At 59.4% G+C, this 12,284-nt stretch overlaps 1 protein-coding gene across 1 annotated transcript; it reads right to left on the reverse strand.

Moving 5' to 3' along the window:
• Positions 1–389: 389 nt before the first annotated feature.
• Positions 390–11,416, reverse strand: LFNG (LFNG O-fucosylpeptide 3-beta-N-acetylglucosaminyltransferase). Its single transcript, XM_059484688.1, has 8 exons — positions 11,007–11,416; positions 4,220–4,268; positions 3,298–3,397; positions 3,015–3,168; positions 2,839–2,924; positions 2,390–2,555; positions 2,089–2,174; positions 390–2,003 (listed from the first exon to the last, which is right to left on the reverse strand). The coding sequence occupies exons 1-8, from the start codon at positions 11,400–11,402 to the stop codon at positions 1,937–1,939; spliced, it is 1,104 nt and encodes a 367-aa protein (XP_059340671.1). The 5' UTR covers positions 11,403–11,416; the 3' UTR covers positions 390–1,936.
• Positions 11,417–12,284: the final 868 nt, after the last annotated feature.

Below are 12,284 nucleotides of genomic sequence, written 5' to 3' on the forward strand. Positions count from 1 at the left end.
TGAGGGGAGGGCCGGGCAGGGGGAAGGGGCTCCTCCAAGCTTCCCACGCACACGCCTGCCCGCCGGCTGTTAACAACACCCTGCTAACAACCGGCTCTCACCTCATCCCCACCGCCTCCCTCCCGCCCCCGAGCCTGGGAAAAACCGGCCCCGAGGTGCCAAAGCCTGTGCGAGCCTTTTGGGAAGGGGAAGGAGGAGAGGAGCCTCACACCCCGGGATGCAAATGGCCAGCAGGATCGCGGTACCCGTGGGAAAAACGGGGATGGAGGAGCAGCCCCTCCTCAGAGCATCCCTGAGAGCTCGGCCAGAGGTGATAACATCTGCGGCGGATCAAGGGCTGCTCGGGGCAGCACATCCATAAAGAGACGCCGGAGCCGGGAGCAGGTGACTGTGGTCAGCAAAAAAAGCCACTTTATTGGTGACCGCTCCCACGGGAACCCCGTGGCAGCGATCGGGTTCAGGTCCCTGAGAACACACTGTCCATGCCGGTTCCCCTCCCCACAGCTATTGCCTTAAACACATCCTAGGTACAGAAAGCACAGAGTGACATTCCAGATACTGGAACATATAAATTAAGGTAAGTGATAGTTACAAGACATCGCAAAAAAAATTTTTTTTTCTTCCTTAAACAGATTATCAAAGGTCGGGGATTTTTCTTTTTCTGATCCACAGAAAATGTATAAAAAGCATTTAAAATCTACATATTTCTCAATGTGTTTTTTTTTTTTCTTAAAAAAAAAGGCACAGTAAAAAAAATACTGGCTCAATAACATATTTACAACACACCCATTATGGGCTATTTTCACTCAGCTTCAAGGTGGAAATGTTCAGCTCTGGTTCAGCCCAGGGGCAGAGAGGGCTGATGTTGGCAGGCAGGGCAGCTCTTGGGTGATGCAGGGTCCCTCTCCCTCCCTGGATAAATCCCTCTCCAAGAGGGAGAGCACAATGGGAGGGTTGGAGATGCTGCCTGCCTGTGGCAGGTGCCTCCTGGACAGCACCCACAGCCAGGGCAAGGCTGGAGGATGCTCTGGCCCCACAGGGGACACCCACAGAGCCTGGGCAGACCTCGAGGTGTTCCTTGCAGAGCTGCAGGGCTGCTCGAGCAGCACTGGAGGGAGACCCTGGACAAACACAGCGCCCACCCCACTGTGGCAGCTCTGGAAAATCCCTCCTCCCATGCCCAATTTATAGAAAGTCTTTACACCGGTCTCTAAATATTTCACCCACCAATGCTGCCAGCAACACTTCACCCGTGTGGGGGGGAGCTCTGGGAAATGGAGTTAACACCAACACCATCTCCCAGCCACCCCACTGTCTCCCTCCAGTGAGGCTGTGGAGCACCCAGCAGCTTTGCAGGACCCTGGAGGAGCCACTGCCATGGCCAGAGGCTTCCCCTGCCCACCTCTGCCTGTAGAACTCACAGGGACCCCTCATCCAAACTGGGAGCCAGAGCTTCGCTGCTGAGATTTTGGGACTGGGAGAGAGGATGGGCTGGGTCAGGGGTTACAGGAGCGGGTTGGGGGGGAAGATGCAAAAAAGGGGAGAACACACCAAAAAAAACTTAACATTTGAAAGGAAAAATAAGAAACAACAACCATCAAGGAGAAGCAAGGCCGGGGTGGGGCAGGGCCCCGCGCTGCGGCCGCTGCCCACGCATGGCGTGGGGCGTGCCAGCCGCGGTGCCCGTGGGTAAGTGCTCATTCCCGTCCCTCTGCGCCCTCCCGGCCGAGCAGGCAGCGAGGCAGGCAGGGCAGGGCTCAAGGGGCCGCACAGCAGCCTTCAGTACACACACACTGTGCAATACCACAGCAACGACGTCCGTCCGTCCGTCTGTCCGCCCGGCGGCGAGGCCGGAGCGACACACCCGCACGCAGGTCCCGCGCGCCCGTCGGATACCGGGGAAACGCGGGACGAGGCTGGAGGGCACGTGCGCCTCCTAGTAAACCATGTTGGTGGGGCACCACGGCGTGTCGGGGTACAGCAGGCAGTGCACGGAGCGGAACCTGAGGGGGAGAGGAGCAAAGCTGAGCATGGGATGGTGGCACCCCACAACATCCAGGTTTGGAGGGACAGGGAGCCCCAGCTCACCTGGATGGGTCCTCCTCGACAGAGAAGGCTCCCTTCATGTGGATGGAGTTGCGCTTGTTTTCGAACATGCCGTAGCTCAGTGTCACCTGGGGGGCAAGCACAGAGGGGTGAAGTGGCCGACATGGCCGTAAGGATCAAGCAGAGGAAAGGGGAGCTGCAAAATTCACCCCATTTCCCAAAGCCTCCAGTGACACTTTGCATCACCCCACAGGCATGGAGCTTTTCCCCTCTGCTGTTTTGGTCACATATGAATCAATATCTTAGCCACAATGCCCAATTTTTAGGTGACAACTTGGGGTACCTGTTTGTGGATCTCCGACTTGGGCACCTGGTGGAGGTTCTCCAGGTGGGAGTGGAAGAGGTTGCTCCTGATGAGCTTCACGCCCAGCACAGACTCGATGATGTAGCCGATGGTGCAGTCGTCAGGCAGGCGGATCTTCTCTGCAGTGCTCATGAAGTGACCCCCACTGCGGGGAGACAGAGAGGGGCTGCAGAGGAGCAAAGCCCGGGGGATGTGGGCACCCTGCAGGATTCTGGGCTTGGCCAGTGGGTGCCCAGCTCTGATTAAAAGTCACTTTGGGGAACTGAAGCCCTTCCCAGCTTGTTTCCAAGCTCCCTGCAGACACCCCCAGAAGGCAAAGAGAGAAAGGTTGTGGGACGTGGTCCAACACCCATCCCCAAAAATGTCACCTCTCTGTGCCCTGGGGACCATGAGGAGTCCCCATGGGAGAGCAACACCAATTCTCTTACCTGGCCCAAGGGCTCATCTTCAGTGCCAGCCCCCGGCTGATACAGAACCCTGCTCCACCCGTGGCAAACCAGAAATGCACAGGATGCTGCGAGAGAGGGGAACAAACGCAGTGAGACAACAGCTCCTTCTGCACACAGCCCAAATTAAACCACCCCCAAACTCTCCCCAGGCTCACCATCTTGTTCTCACTGATCCTCTCCGTGGCCTGGATGGGCCGGTCCAGGCTGGGCTTCCCGATGTAGATGTCCTGTGTGTGGGGGTAGCTGGAGAGCAGCTTCACCAGCATCCGCACGTTCACGTAGTTGTCATCGTCCACGTGGCAGAACCACCTGCAGTGACAGCAGTGTCACACCCACCCGGGCCAGCTGCCCAGACCCCAACCCCAAATACACAAATGGTCTCTGTTTGCACCATCCTGCCCCCCTTTATCCCTGTCCTCCCCCAGAGCAGCCGCTTACTTTCTGCCGGACTCGATGAACTTGTCGTACTCCACGGCCATCTTGCAGGACAGCGCCTGGCGGCTGTGGGCAGCTGAGCAGTTGGTGTTGATGACATTTCCTGCAGGGGAAAAAGAGGGGTCAAAGCCCATTGGTGCATCCCACACCTCCCCACACACTCAAACGGTGACACTTCACCACTCATGTCCCAGGTGTGCCAGGGGGATGGAAACTCATGGGTGATGCTCAGTGACCCACATGCTATGGTGCTTTGGGCAAATGATGAATTTTTGGGGGAATGTCTTTTTTGTCCACGTGAGAGAAGGGAAGGGATGATTAAGGAATGTGGGTGCTGCAGATGCACTCTAGAGCAGCCCTATCCACGTTTTAAGCATGATGCCACTCCACATCACCTTGCCCAGGGTGCACCAGCCACCTTGGGGGTGAGGGGATGTCTGTGAGCTCTGAGTTTCCCCAAGACATGGTGGCAAAAACCCTGCCCTATTTTGCTTGCCCAGCTCAAAGGTAATCACTTCCCAGCCTGAAAAGGAGTCATTTGCAGGGGGAGAATAGAACACAATGACCCTAGCCCAGAAAATGCTCCCACGAAACCCTGTTGGTGTTGCCATCAACCCCAGCTCAAACCAGGGATAAAGTGGTGCAAAAAGTGGGATTAAAAGTGGGGTTACTGTGATCCCCACCATGTAGGGGATGGGCTGGGCTGGCTGGGAAGTAAAGCTACCCCCAGATGGGGCTCCCAGGCCGAGGGTGTTTAGGCATCATCAGTGAAACAAATTGTGTCATTCTCAACTAATGTTCCTGTGGTAAGGATTTTTTCAGAGTTCCCAGGGCAAACCCCACACCAACCATGCTCCACAGGTGGGAGCTTTTCAGGAGACCTGGCCAGGTCACACACACAAAGGGACAAGAGCCACAGACTCACGTGCTTGCTTCTTCAGCTCCTCATCCTCCCCGTCAGTGAAGATGAAGGTCTGAAAGAAAAGACGAGGCACCTCTGAAGACCGAGGGGCTGAGACCATGTGGCCCTGGGCAGCACCTGGGAACAGCTCCTCCAGGAAGCTGGTGGTGACTTCCTCCCCCTTGCCAAAACCCCGAGTGGCACTGGAGAGCCAAGCAGCCACACAACAGCCCCAGCTGCAGACCAGGCTGGGTGCTGAGCTCCCCTTGGGAGCAAACCCCGCACGGAGCATCCCCATCCTGTTGCCTTTAGCACGGAGCAGCTGGCAGGGAGGTGTTGGGGGCCACAGGGGCTGTCCCCAGCACCAGGGGAGACAGGGGCACGCAGGGGAGCAGGTGCAGAGCCTGATCTGAGCAGGGATTTCAGAGCTGAGCCGGCGCGCGTGGCGCCGCAGCAGCCGCCCAGGCAGGTGTGTTTGTCCCTGGCGCCGGCTCCAACCGCGTCCCCACCTGTGTCAACAGCACATGCCTGTCCTTGGCCACTTGCACAATGCCCCCACAGCTCCTCTCTGCTCCCTGTGTCCTACCCAAGGGGGCTGAGATGGTGCCAATGAGCACCGAGGAGGGGATGGTTCCTCACTGCCCATCCCAGCACAATCCCTCGGTGCCAGGCAGCGCCCGACCTCCTCCCCGGGCCCCTGAGCTGCCTGCCCGGCTGCACTCCTCTATTTACACAGCTAATTCCTGGCATATGTCACCCAGGAAGGAGGACTGGAGGGGCTGCTCTGGGCCTGGGATTTGGGGAAGGACGAGAAGCAGGAGGAGAGAGCAGGGGGTGGGAAAGGCATCGCCATCAATCAGCGGGCAGCAAACAAAGCTGGAGGAGAGAAACCACAACCAGCTGCCAAGCGCTATTAAAAACCAGACGTGCTCAAAAGGGCAAAGGAGGAAAGACAAAAGGGCTGGGGGGGAAGGCAGGAGGCAGCAGAGGGGGACGATGGAGCGCTGGGGATGATGAATTACAAGTGAGCTGGAAATTGGGTGCCACCCCGCAGCCGGCCCCGGGAGCGCGCTGGGGTTTTGTGGCTTGTTTGAGGAGCTGGGTACAATAGTGGGGTTGACTTTACTCAGCGAGCAGAGTTAAGCGGGCAGCAGTCATTAGCATACAGCTGCACTGGTTAACCCAGCCCTGTTTGCTCAGGTCCCCAGCCGGGGCTGGTGGGGACAGCCCGGAGCCTCAATGGGAGGGGACGGGGCTACAAGTGACCTCTGGGGCTTGAAAAGGAGAAAAGAAAAAGCAAGGGGAAAAAAAATGATGGAGGAGGTGGGAAGGCAACTTCTCACAAATGCACAGCCTGCCGTGCAGCCTGGCTTGTGGAGAGGGACAGAGGTCAGGAAGGCTCTGAGCAAAGGGGATGGGGAAGGGCTGGTGAGGAGGGGACAGCTGGGGGACAGGGAGCCATCAGCTGCAGGGCCAAGGATGCCCGTGGTGCTGTGTGTCCATGGACACAGCACTGCTGGGGTGGCACAAGGTCAGTGCTGTGTGTAGAGGAGGAGCTGTCACCCCCATCCAGCTCGGGGTACAGCTGCTGGTCCCCATTTCCCCCAGGTGCTCAGGGACTGGTCAGGCAACTGACTGAGGTACAAATTGAACCAGAGCAGCAGGACAGCATCCAAGGATGCCTGAGACAAGCCCATCACACAGGGGGTTGGCACTCCAGCCCAGGTTTCAGCCTTGCTGGGAGGGGGGACAGGGAACACACAGCCTGTGCACAGGCGAGACAGAAAATGTTTGCTTGATTAGCTCAGAAGCGCCATCCAGCAACTGCCTTCAGCTGCTCCAAAAATAACCCCACAACTAATCCTGCACTCAGCCTCTATAAATAGAGCACAGAGACAATTGTTTATTACTCGCCTGCACCGAAACGTTTCATCCTAGCCAGGCATCTCCCCTGGGCCCCTCCCCACACACAGCCCTGGGATATTCCTGGTGTGGGAGGTCCAGGTGGCACCTCAGGGACTGGGACGGGGCATACAGCTGCCAGTCAACCCTTGTGGGCACGTACAGGGGCCTCACAGGTCTCCCACATCCCTCCCTACCCCACCATGGCATTAAGTTAAAACTAAAACAATTAAAGGCTTCATTTTTTAAAATTAATTTTGTTATTAATTTGTGTTTCTTGGAGGGAAGATGCACCCTGACTGCTTGGCCTTTCACCTGGGGCTGCAGGGGAGAGGAGCAGAGGTGACAGCCAAGCCTGGGAGGGGATAGGCCCGGAAAGGATGAGAACAAGCAAAAAACATGAATCCACCTTTGGCGTCTCCCATGTAGGATGCCAGACATGAGGGCAGAGCCCAGTTTATAGCGGTGCAAGTGGGCACTGCAGCCAGAATCCCCGAGCTGTCACCTGTAAACCATCACCCCCAGAGCACTCCCAGCCCTCACAGCCACCTCCCTCCCACCTGGCACCTGTGCCAGCCACAGCACCGAGGGGTGAAAGGACCTCTTGGACCCTCCCCCCCCAAGTAACTTTTCCTGCAGGGCGCAAGAGAGGAAGGGCCCTCTGCTCCCCCCCACCAGCCCCTTCAGGAAACCTCATTGTTCTCAGAACTGCAGCTTCAAGAAACACAGGATGCCAAGTCCCTCCCGAACAATAGCTGCCAGCGCTGCTCGCGGCCCCGCACAATGCGCGACCCCGCGGCCGGGACTGAGCGGCACCCGGGATGGATCCCGGCGGCCAGAGCGGGGTCAGCCCCTCCCCGGTGCCCGCCAGGAGCCAGGCAGCCGCCGCCAGCCCCCACTGCCCCTTCCGAGCCCTTGCGGAGGGAGCTTTTCTTTCTTTTCTTTCCTCCCCTTCGCTTCTCCTTTCAGGGTGACTCATTTCCCCTGCGCTGCTGGAGCCCGGGGGGTGCTCATGGCTGGGGCTGCACAAGGTGTCCCCTCCAGCCAGGGCCATCCCAGGGTCATCGTGGGCTCTCTGTGCTGCCTGGCCCAGTGGCTCTGTCACTTCCCAGGGTGACACACTCTCAGCATACCCCCATGCCTGTCACCACCCCACCAAAAGGGGAACCGGGCCATGCAGGCACCCCGTGACCCTGCAGCGCACAAACCCTGACCCTGTGCCACATCTCACTTCCCCATGCTGGGAGGGGATGGAGCACCCCAGCACCCTTCTCACAGCCACCCCACTTGGGTGCAGAGGAAAGGAGGCAACAAGATGCGCTGGTTGAGGGGGGGCTCAGTTTCCAGCAGGTTCTGGAGCAGGTCAGGATGCTGCCTGCCAGCTTTGTGTCCCCCACAGCAAATGTTCCTCTTTTCCCTCCACCCTCAGGGTTAAGTTGGGAAAATGCCCACCCCTCCTCACCAAGTTGGGAGCAGTGTGATGGCCATGTCCCTGCAATGACAGCGTGCCACAGAGGCAGCAGCCCCAATCCATGGGGTGGCTTTGCCCGGACCGGGGGCGGGTCTGTGCTGGCACCGGATCGCAGGGCTGGGACCTGCAGAGGCGGTGAAGGGGCTTGCAGGGCCGCGGGCCCTTCCTCCCTCCCCCCGCTCCCTTCAGCAAGAGGAAGAATCCTCCACTGTAATTTTAAATGCTATAATTTTTAATAACCTCCTCACAAACAATGAGCTCATTGTGTGGCGAGGGTCCCCCGCCCGGTGCTCCACGCGCCGCTCGCCGGCCCCGGGGCTTTTATGGGCAAGGACAGCGGCATCCTTCCTTCGGGACGGGCAATGGAGGGGCGCCCACCCTTAAACCCACACAGGCTGCCCCGGGGGACAGCAGGGAGGGACCCTCACACCCCACCCGAGTTCATCGGTGCTCAGCAGGGCCTGGCACCCAGCCCAGGGCCGGGGGGAGGCAGCTGCGCTATGGGGCTGGTTTGGGATGAGCAGCCCCCGGTCCCAGCCCAGCTCCGGTGGGAGTGCGAGTGAGACTGGCGTGCCAGCACACTCCGGCGTGTGGGTGGGGACCCTGGCCAAGGTGCTAGAGGAATTTGGGAGCCGCCATCAGAGGAGCGTGCTCTTTGGAAGGCGAGCCCGTTGGCTTTGCCCCGAGAGCAGGAATTTTTCAAAGGCTGCAATTACCGACGGGAGGCAGCCAGCGGATCCCACGCTGCCGGGACGGCGGCCCGGGCTGAGCCCTGGCGGGCTGCGAGGCGTGTGCCGAGCTGCCTGGATGCCTCCGGGTGCCCCAGGGACACCCAGCGCCTCCAGGGCACCCCCAGGGGCAGCAGAGGTGTCTTTGGCGGCTCTGCCGCTGCAGATCACCCGACTCGGCAAGAAAGCAGTGGATTTGGAGTTGCTCCTGTCCAGGATTTCTGCTTTATGGTCATTTTCCTCCCCTCTCTCTTTCCTTTCAAGTGCAAAGTTTCTACAGCATCCTGAGGATACTGAGACAGCTGGAAACTCTCCCCAAAGCAAAGAGGGGAGAGCCCATAACTCTCCTCCAAAAGCAGCTTGTCCTGCCTGGATTGTGCAACCCAAAGAGGGGATTTAGAAGGGAATAGGGATGTGCTCTCCCTGTGCAGAGAGGCAGGAAGGAGAAGGGGGTGCCCTTTGCAGTGTCTTGGAGGTGACAGAGGGCAGGAAACAGGGACTATTGTGGGCAGAACAAAGAACGGCCAAGGAAGGACACAATGGCTGTTCCCCCTATCTGCCAGGAGCTACCTGCTGGATTTAACCCCTTCTCAGCATGTCTGCATCCCTCCTGCCTGGCCAATGAACAGCCGGAGGGAGCCTGGGGGTTGAGTGAGAGGAGAAAGAGAAGCAGCATCAGGCAAAGGAGATTCTCAGCCCCTGGGCAGGAACTTCCCCGCGTTGGTGAGGCAGCTCACATGCCTGAGCACCGTTAGTGAAACCCAGAGTAAGGGAGGATGAGCAGAGACAGGCCTGACTCAGACCAAGAGAGACGTTTGAGCAAAGGCAGTGCCACCAGATCACCATCCTGGGATGGAAACCAGGGGGCCAGGCAGGGAAGAGATACAGGAACTGCAGAGAAGCAGGAAAGAAGAGCCTCATAGCACCAATCCCACACTCTGCAGGCAAAAATCCCCAACCCGATGCCAGGTTTGGGGAAGCCCAGGATGCCTCAAAGCCTCCCAGGGACAGCGTGGGAAGGGCAGAGCCGGTCACCCCCAGCAGGGCGGGCTCATCCCCTGTGCTCACATCCCTGCTCTGCCCCGCAGGAGTTTGTGCTGCCTCCAGCTCTCTCGGCAGCTCCTTGTGCTCAAGTGCCGTACAAGAGGCGTCACTCAGCGGCTTGGCTTGTCAGGCAGGCACCTCGCCGGGCTGCGGCCCCCCTGGCTTCATGGCCCTCATCTCTAGGCAACCTGACCTGGACACGGCCGGCTCCGGCTCCCTCGTTCCCATGGAAAGTGCCACACAAGAGGCTGCGAAGCCTTTTCTCTGCGCCAGGAGAAAAGGGGCTTTGTTAGCTTGCCCAGGGGGACAGCGTGAGAGCCGAGCCTCAGGGCTCTGGGAATCCAAACGGACAAACGAAGCACAAAAAAAAAAAAAAAAAAAAACAAACAAAAAAAAAAAAACCTAGAAGAAAGCCGGAGCTCACAAGAGGGAGAAGAAAAAAAAGAGCAGCCATTCCCAGGATCATCTGTAGGTGCTCAAAGAGCATTTCACTCCACCACCACTCACCACCCCCTCGCAGTGACAGCAGAGCATAAAAGAGGTTTCCATTAAATAACTGGACCAAGGAGAAGTGGCAGATCCACTGCCAAGCCCAGGAAACATGAGGGAAAAAAAAAAAAAAAAAAAAAAAAACCACCCCACAATTCACAAGGGAAAAAAATGCAGCAAGATAATTCTTGGGGTACAGTGAAGGAGCCAAGACCCCACAGGGTCCAGCAGCCCTGGGTGAGGGGGGCATGGGTAGGTCAATGCTTCCCCCACGGCCTCCACCCTCAGCCACTCCAGATTTCCAAGGAAAACAGTTTGCAAGCAAGAAACTGAGTTCCAGGCCAGGAGGAAACACGTGAAGACAGTAGGAAGAAAAGGTTAGGACCAGACATAACTTACTTTTGGGAAGCTGTCTAAGGGTAGAAAAAGTGTCTTAAGAGCAAATGGCAAAGCACATTTCCTATGGAAACAGCTTTTTTTTTTTTCCCCCCCTTTTGAATTTTGCTTCAGTACTTGAAGGACAGAGCAAGGGACTGGCAGGACTCTGGGCAGGACATCAGTAAGGTCAGGAACCAGACTCGCTGGAGCTGCCCCGGTGTGGGTGAGCCCACAGAGCTCCCAGCAACTCCAGTCCTGCCCAGTCCCTCGCCAGGAGACCGAGAGCTTCAGCACATCCCAGCAGCACATCTCCCAGCCCTGGGCTCATAAACTGGGTGTTCTTTGAGCAGCACAACTGCAGGGGCCTGACCCGGCCTGTGGCACCCACGGGCTGGGCTGCACCCCCACACCGTGCCTCAGTTTACCAGCCAAAAGCAGCTCTGCAATGGGGGTACTCAGGGGAAAGGACCCCGGAGCAGAGTTTGGGGAGGGTTCTGAGTGCAAGGAGCCAAGGTCGGGCTCTCTCCATCACTCACCCTGCAACGCTGCATTTCACCCCCCCAAAAACACAGTTGGCTGCAGAACAGCCCAGCCAGCCCCGGAACACCGCCCTGCTCAGCCATATGGGGCACAAGGGAAGGGCAGGTGGTGTTTGCTGGGTCACGGCACCACCCGGATCGCCTAGAACGAGGGGCCAGGACCGCGGCAGAGAAGCGTGGGCTGCAGCCCGCCCCGAGCCGCTCCACCCCGGCCAGCGGAGGGGACCAGCCCCGTCCCCATCCCTGTCCCCATCCCTTACCATGTCGCGGTTGCGGGAGATCCAGGTGTCGAGCAGCAGCTCCAGCCGCGCCTTGTGAAACTTCTTGGTGGTCTTGACGGCGATGAAGACATCGCGGGGGGAGATGTCCTCGGCCGGCGGCCGCGGGGGGCTCGGCGGGGCCGGGGGCAGCTCCCGCCGCGCTCGGCTCAGCCGCCCGAAGTAATCGGCGAAGCTGCGCAGCCCGGGCGGCCCCTGCGCCGCCGGAGGAGCCACGGCCGCCGCCGCCCCCAGGCTCTGCAGCGCCCGCTGCGCCCCGCCGGCCTCCCCCCGGGCCAGCCCCGGCCTGCCCGGCGGCTCCACCATGAGCACCAGCAGGCAGGTGAACATGGAGCCCACGAGGGACAGGAGCAGCTTCCTCCCGCAGCTCTTCAGCATCCTTCCTGCGTGCCCTCCGCTCCTCGCCGCTCCGCGCCGCCGCCACCGCCGGCCCCCGCCGCGCCGCCGCCTTTAAACCGCGCCCGCCCCGCCCGGGGAGGGACGGAGCCGGGGCCGCCCCACGCGGGGCGTGGGCACCGCCCGGCCCTGCCCTGCCCTGCCCTGCCCGCGCACGGCCCGAGCTCCTCCGAGCCCCGCGGCCGCCCCGCCAGCCCCTGCACCCGTCCCGGCTGCTCCGGGCCCGTCCTGCCCGCTCCGGCCTCTGCCCTGCGCATCTCCGCGGCCGGGAGCGCACGGCAGGGTGCGGACAGGGAGCCGGCGCCTCCTTCTCCTCCTCCCTTTCCCCTGATACCCAGGGATGGGGACACTCTGGTCCCCTGTAGCCCCCAGCGCCCTGGCAGCATCATTCACTGTCCTGGCAGCATCATTCACTGCCCTGGCAGCATCGTTCGCTGCCCTGGGAGCATCGTTCGCTGCCCTGCCGGCAGCAGAGGGTTGCGTTCCTTCCTTCCCCGTCCCGGGCTGCCCAAAGCCCTGCACCGAGATGTTCTCACAGCCCTGTCCAAGAGGTTTCCAGAAAGCTGAGCAGCCTGACCATACTCCAGGCATTATCCCATCAGTCTCCCGTGAGGCAAAGCATAATTGAAAACAAATACACCAAACCTCTCCCCAAAAAACCACAGCACTCCTCTCACTTCCAACAAGTTCCTTTCCAGTGGGCAAATCTGGGGACAGGGAGCCAGGAGCGTCTGCTCTCATCCCTTCTTCAGGGAGATCTGGACAGGCTCCCAGACTTGACCAACCTCATCCCAGGCACAGCACCGTGCTTTGAAGCCTCAAAGTGCTGGGATATCTGAAAATAAATGTTGTATAGGTACCAAG

Source organism: Ammospiza nelsoni, chromosome 17, assembly GCF_027579445.1.
Source record: "Ammospiza nelsoni isolate bAmmNel1 chromosome 17, bAmmNel1.pri, whole genome shotgun sequence".
NCBI classification, from domain to species: domain Eukaryota; kingdom Metazoa; phylum Chordata; class Aves; order Passeriformes; family Passerellidae; genus Ammospiza; species Ammospiza nelsoni.

Coding starts and splice junctions, on each gene's coding strand:
- LFNG (XM_059484688.1), bottom strand. CDS start 11,402: ATGCTGAAGAGCTGCGGGAGGAAGCTGCTCCTGTCCCTCGTGGGCTCC. Junction 3,169..3,297: donor TTCATCGAGTCCGGCAGAAA/GTAAGCGGCTGC, acceptor CTGTCACTGCAG/GTGGTTCTGCCACGTGGACG. Junction 2,004..2,088: donor GTCGAGGAGGACCCATCCAG/GTGAGCTGGGGC, acceptor TCTCCCCCTCAG/GTTCCGCTCCGTGCACTGCC.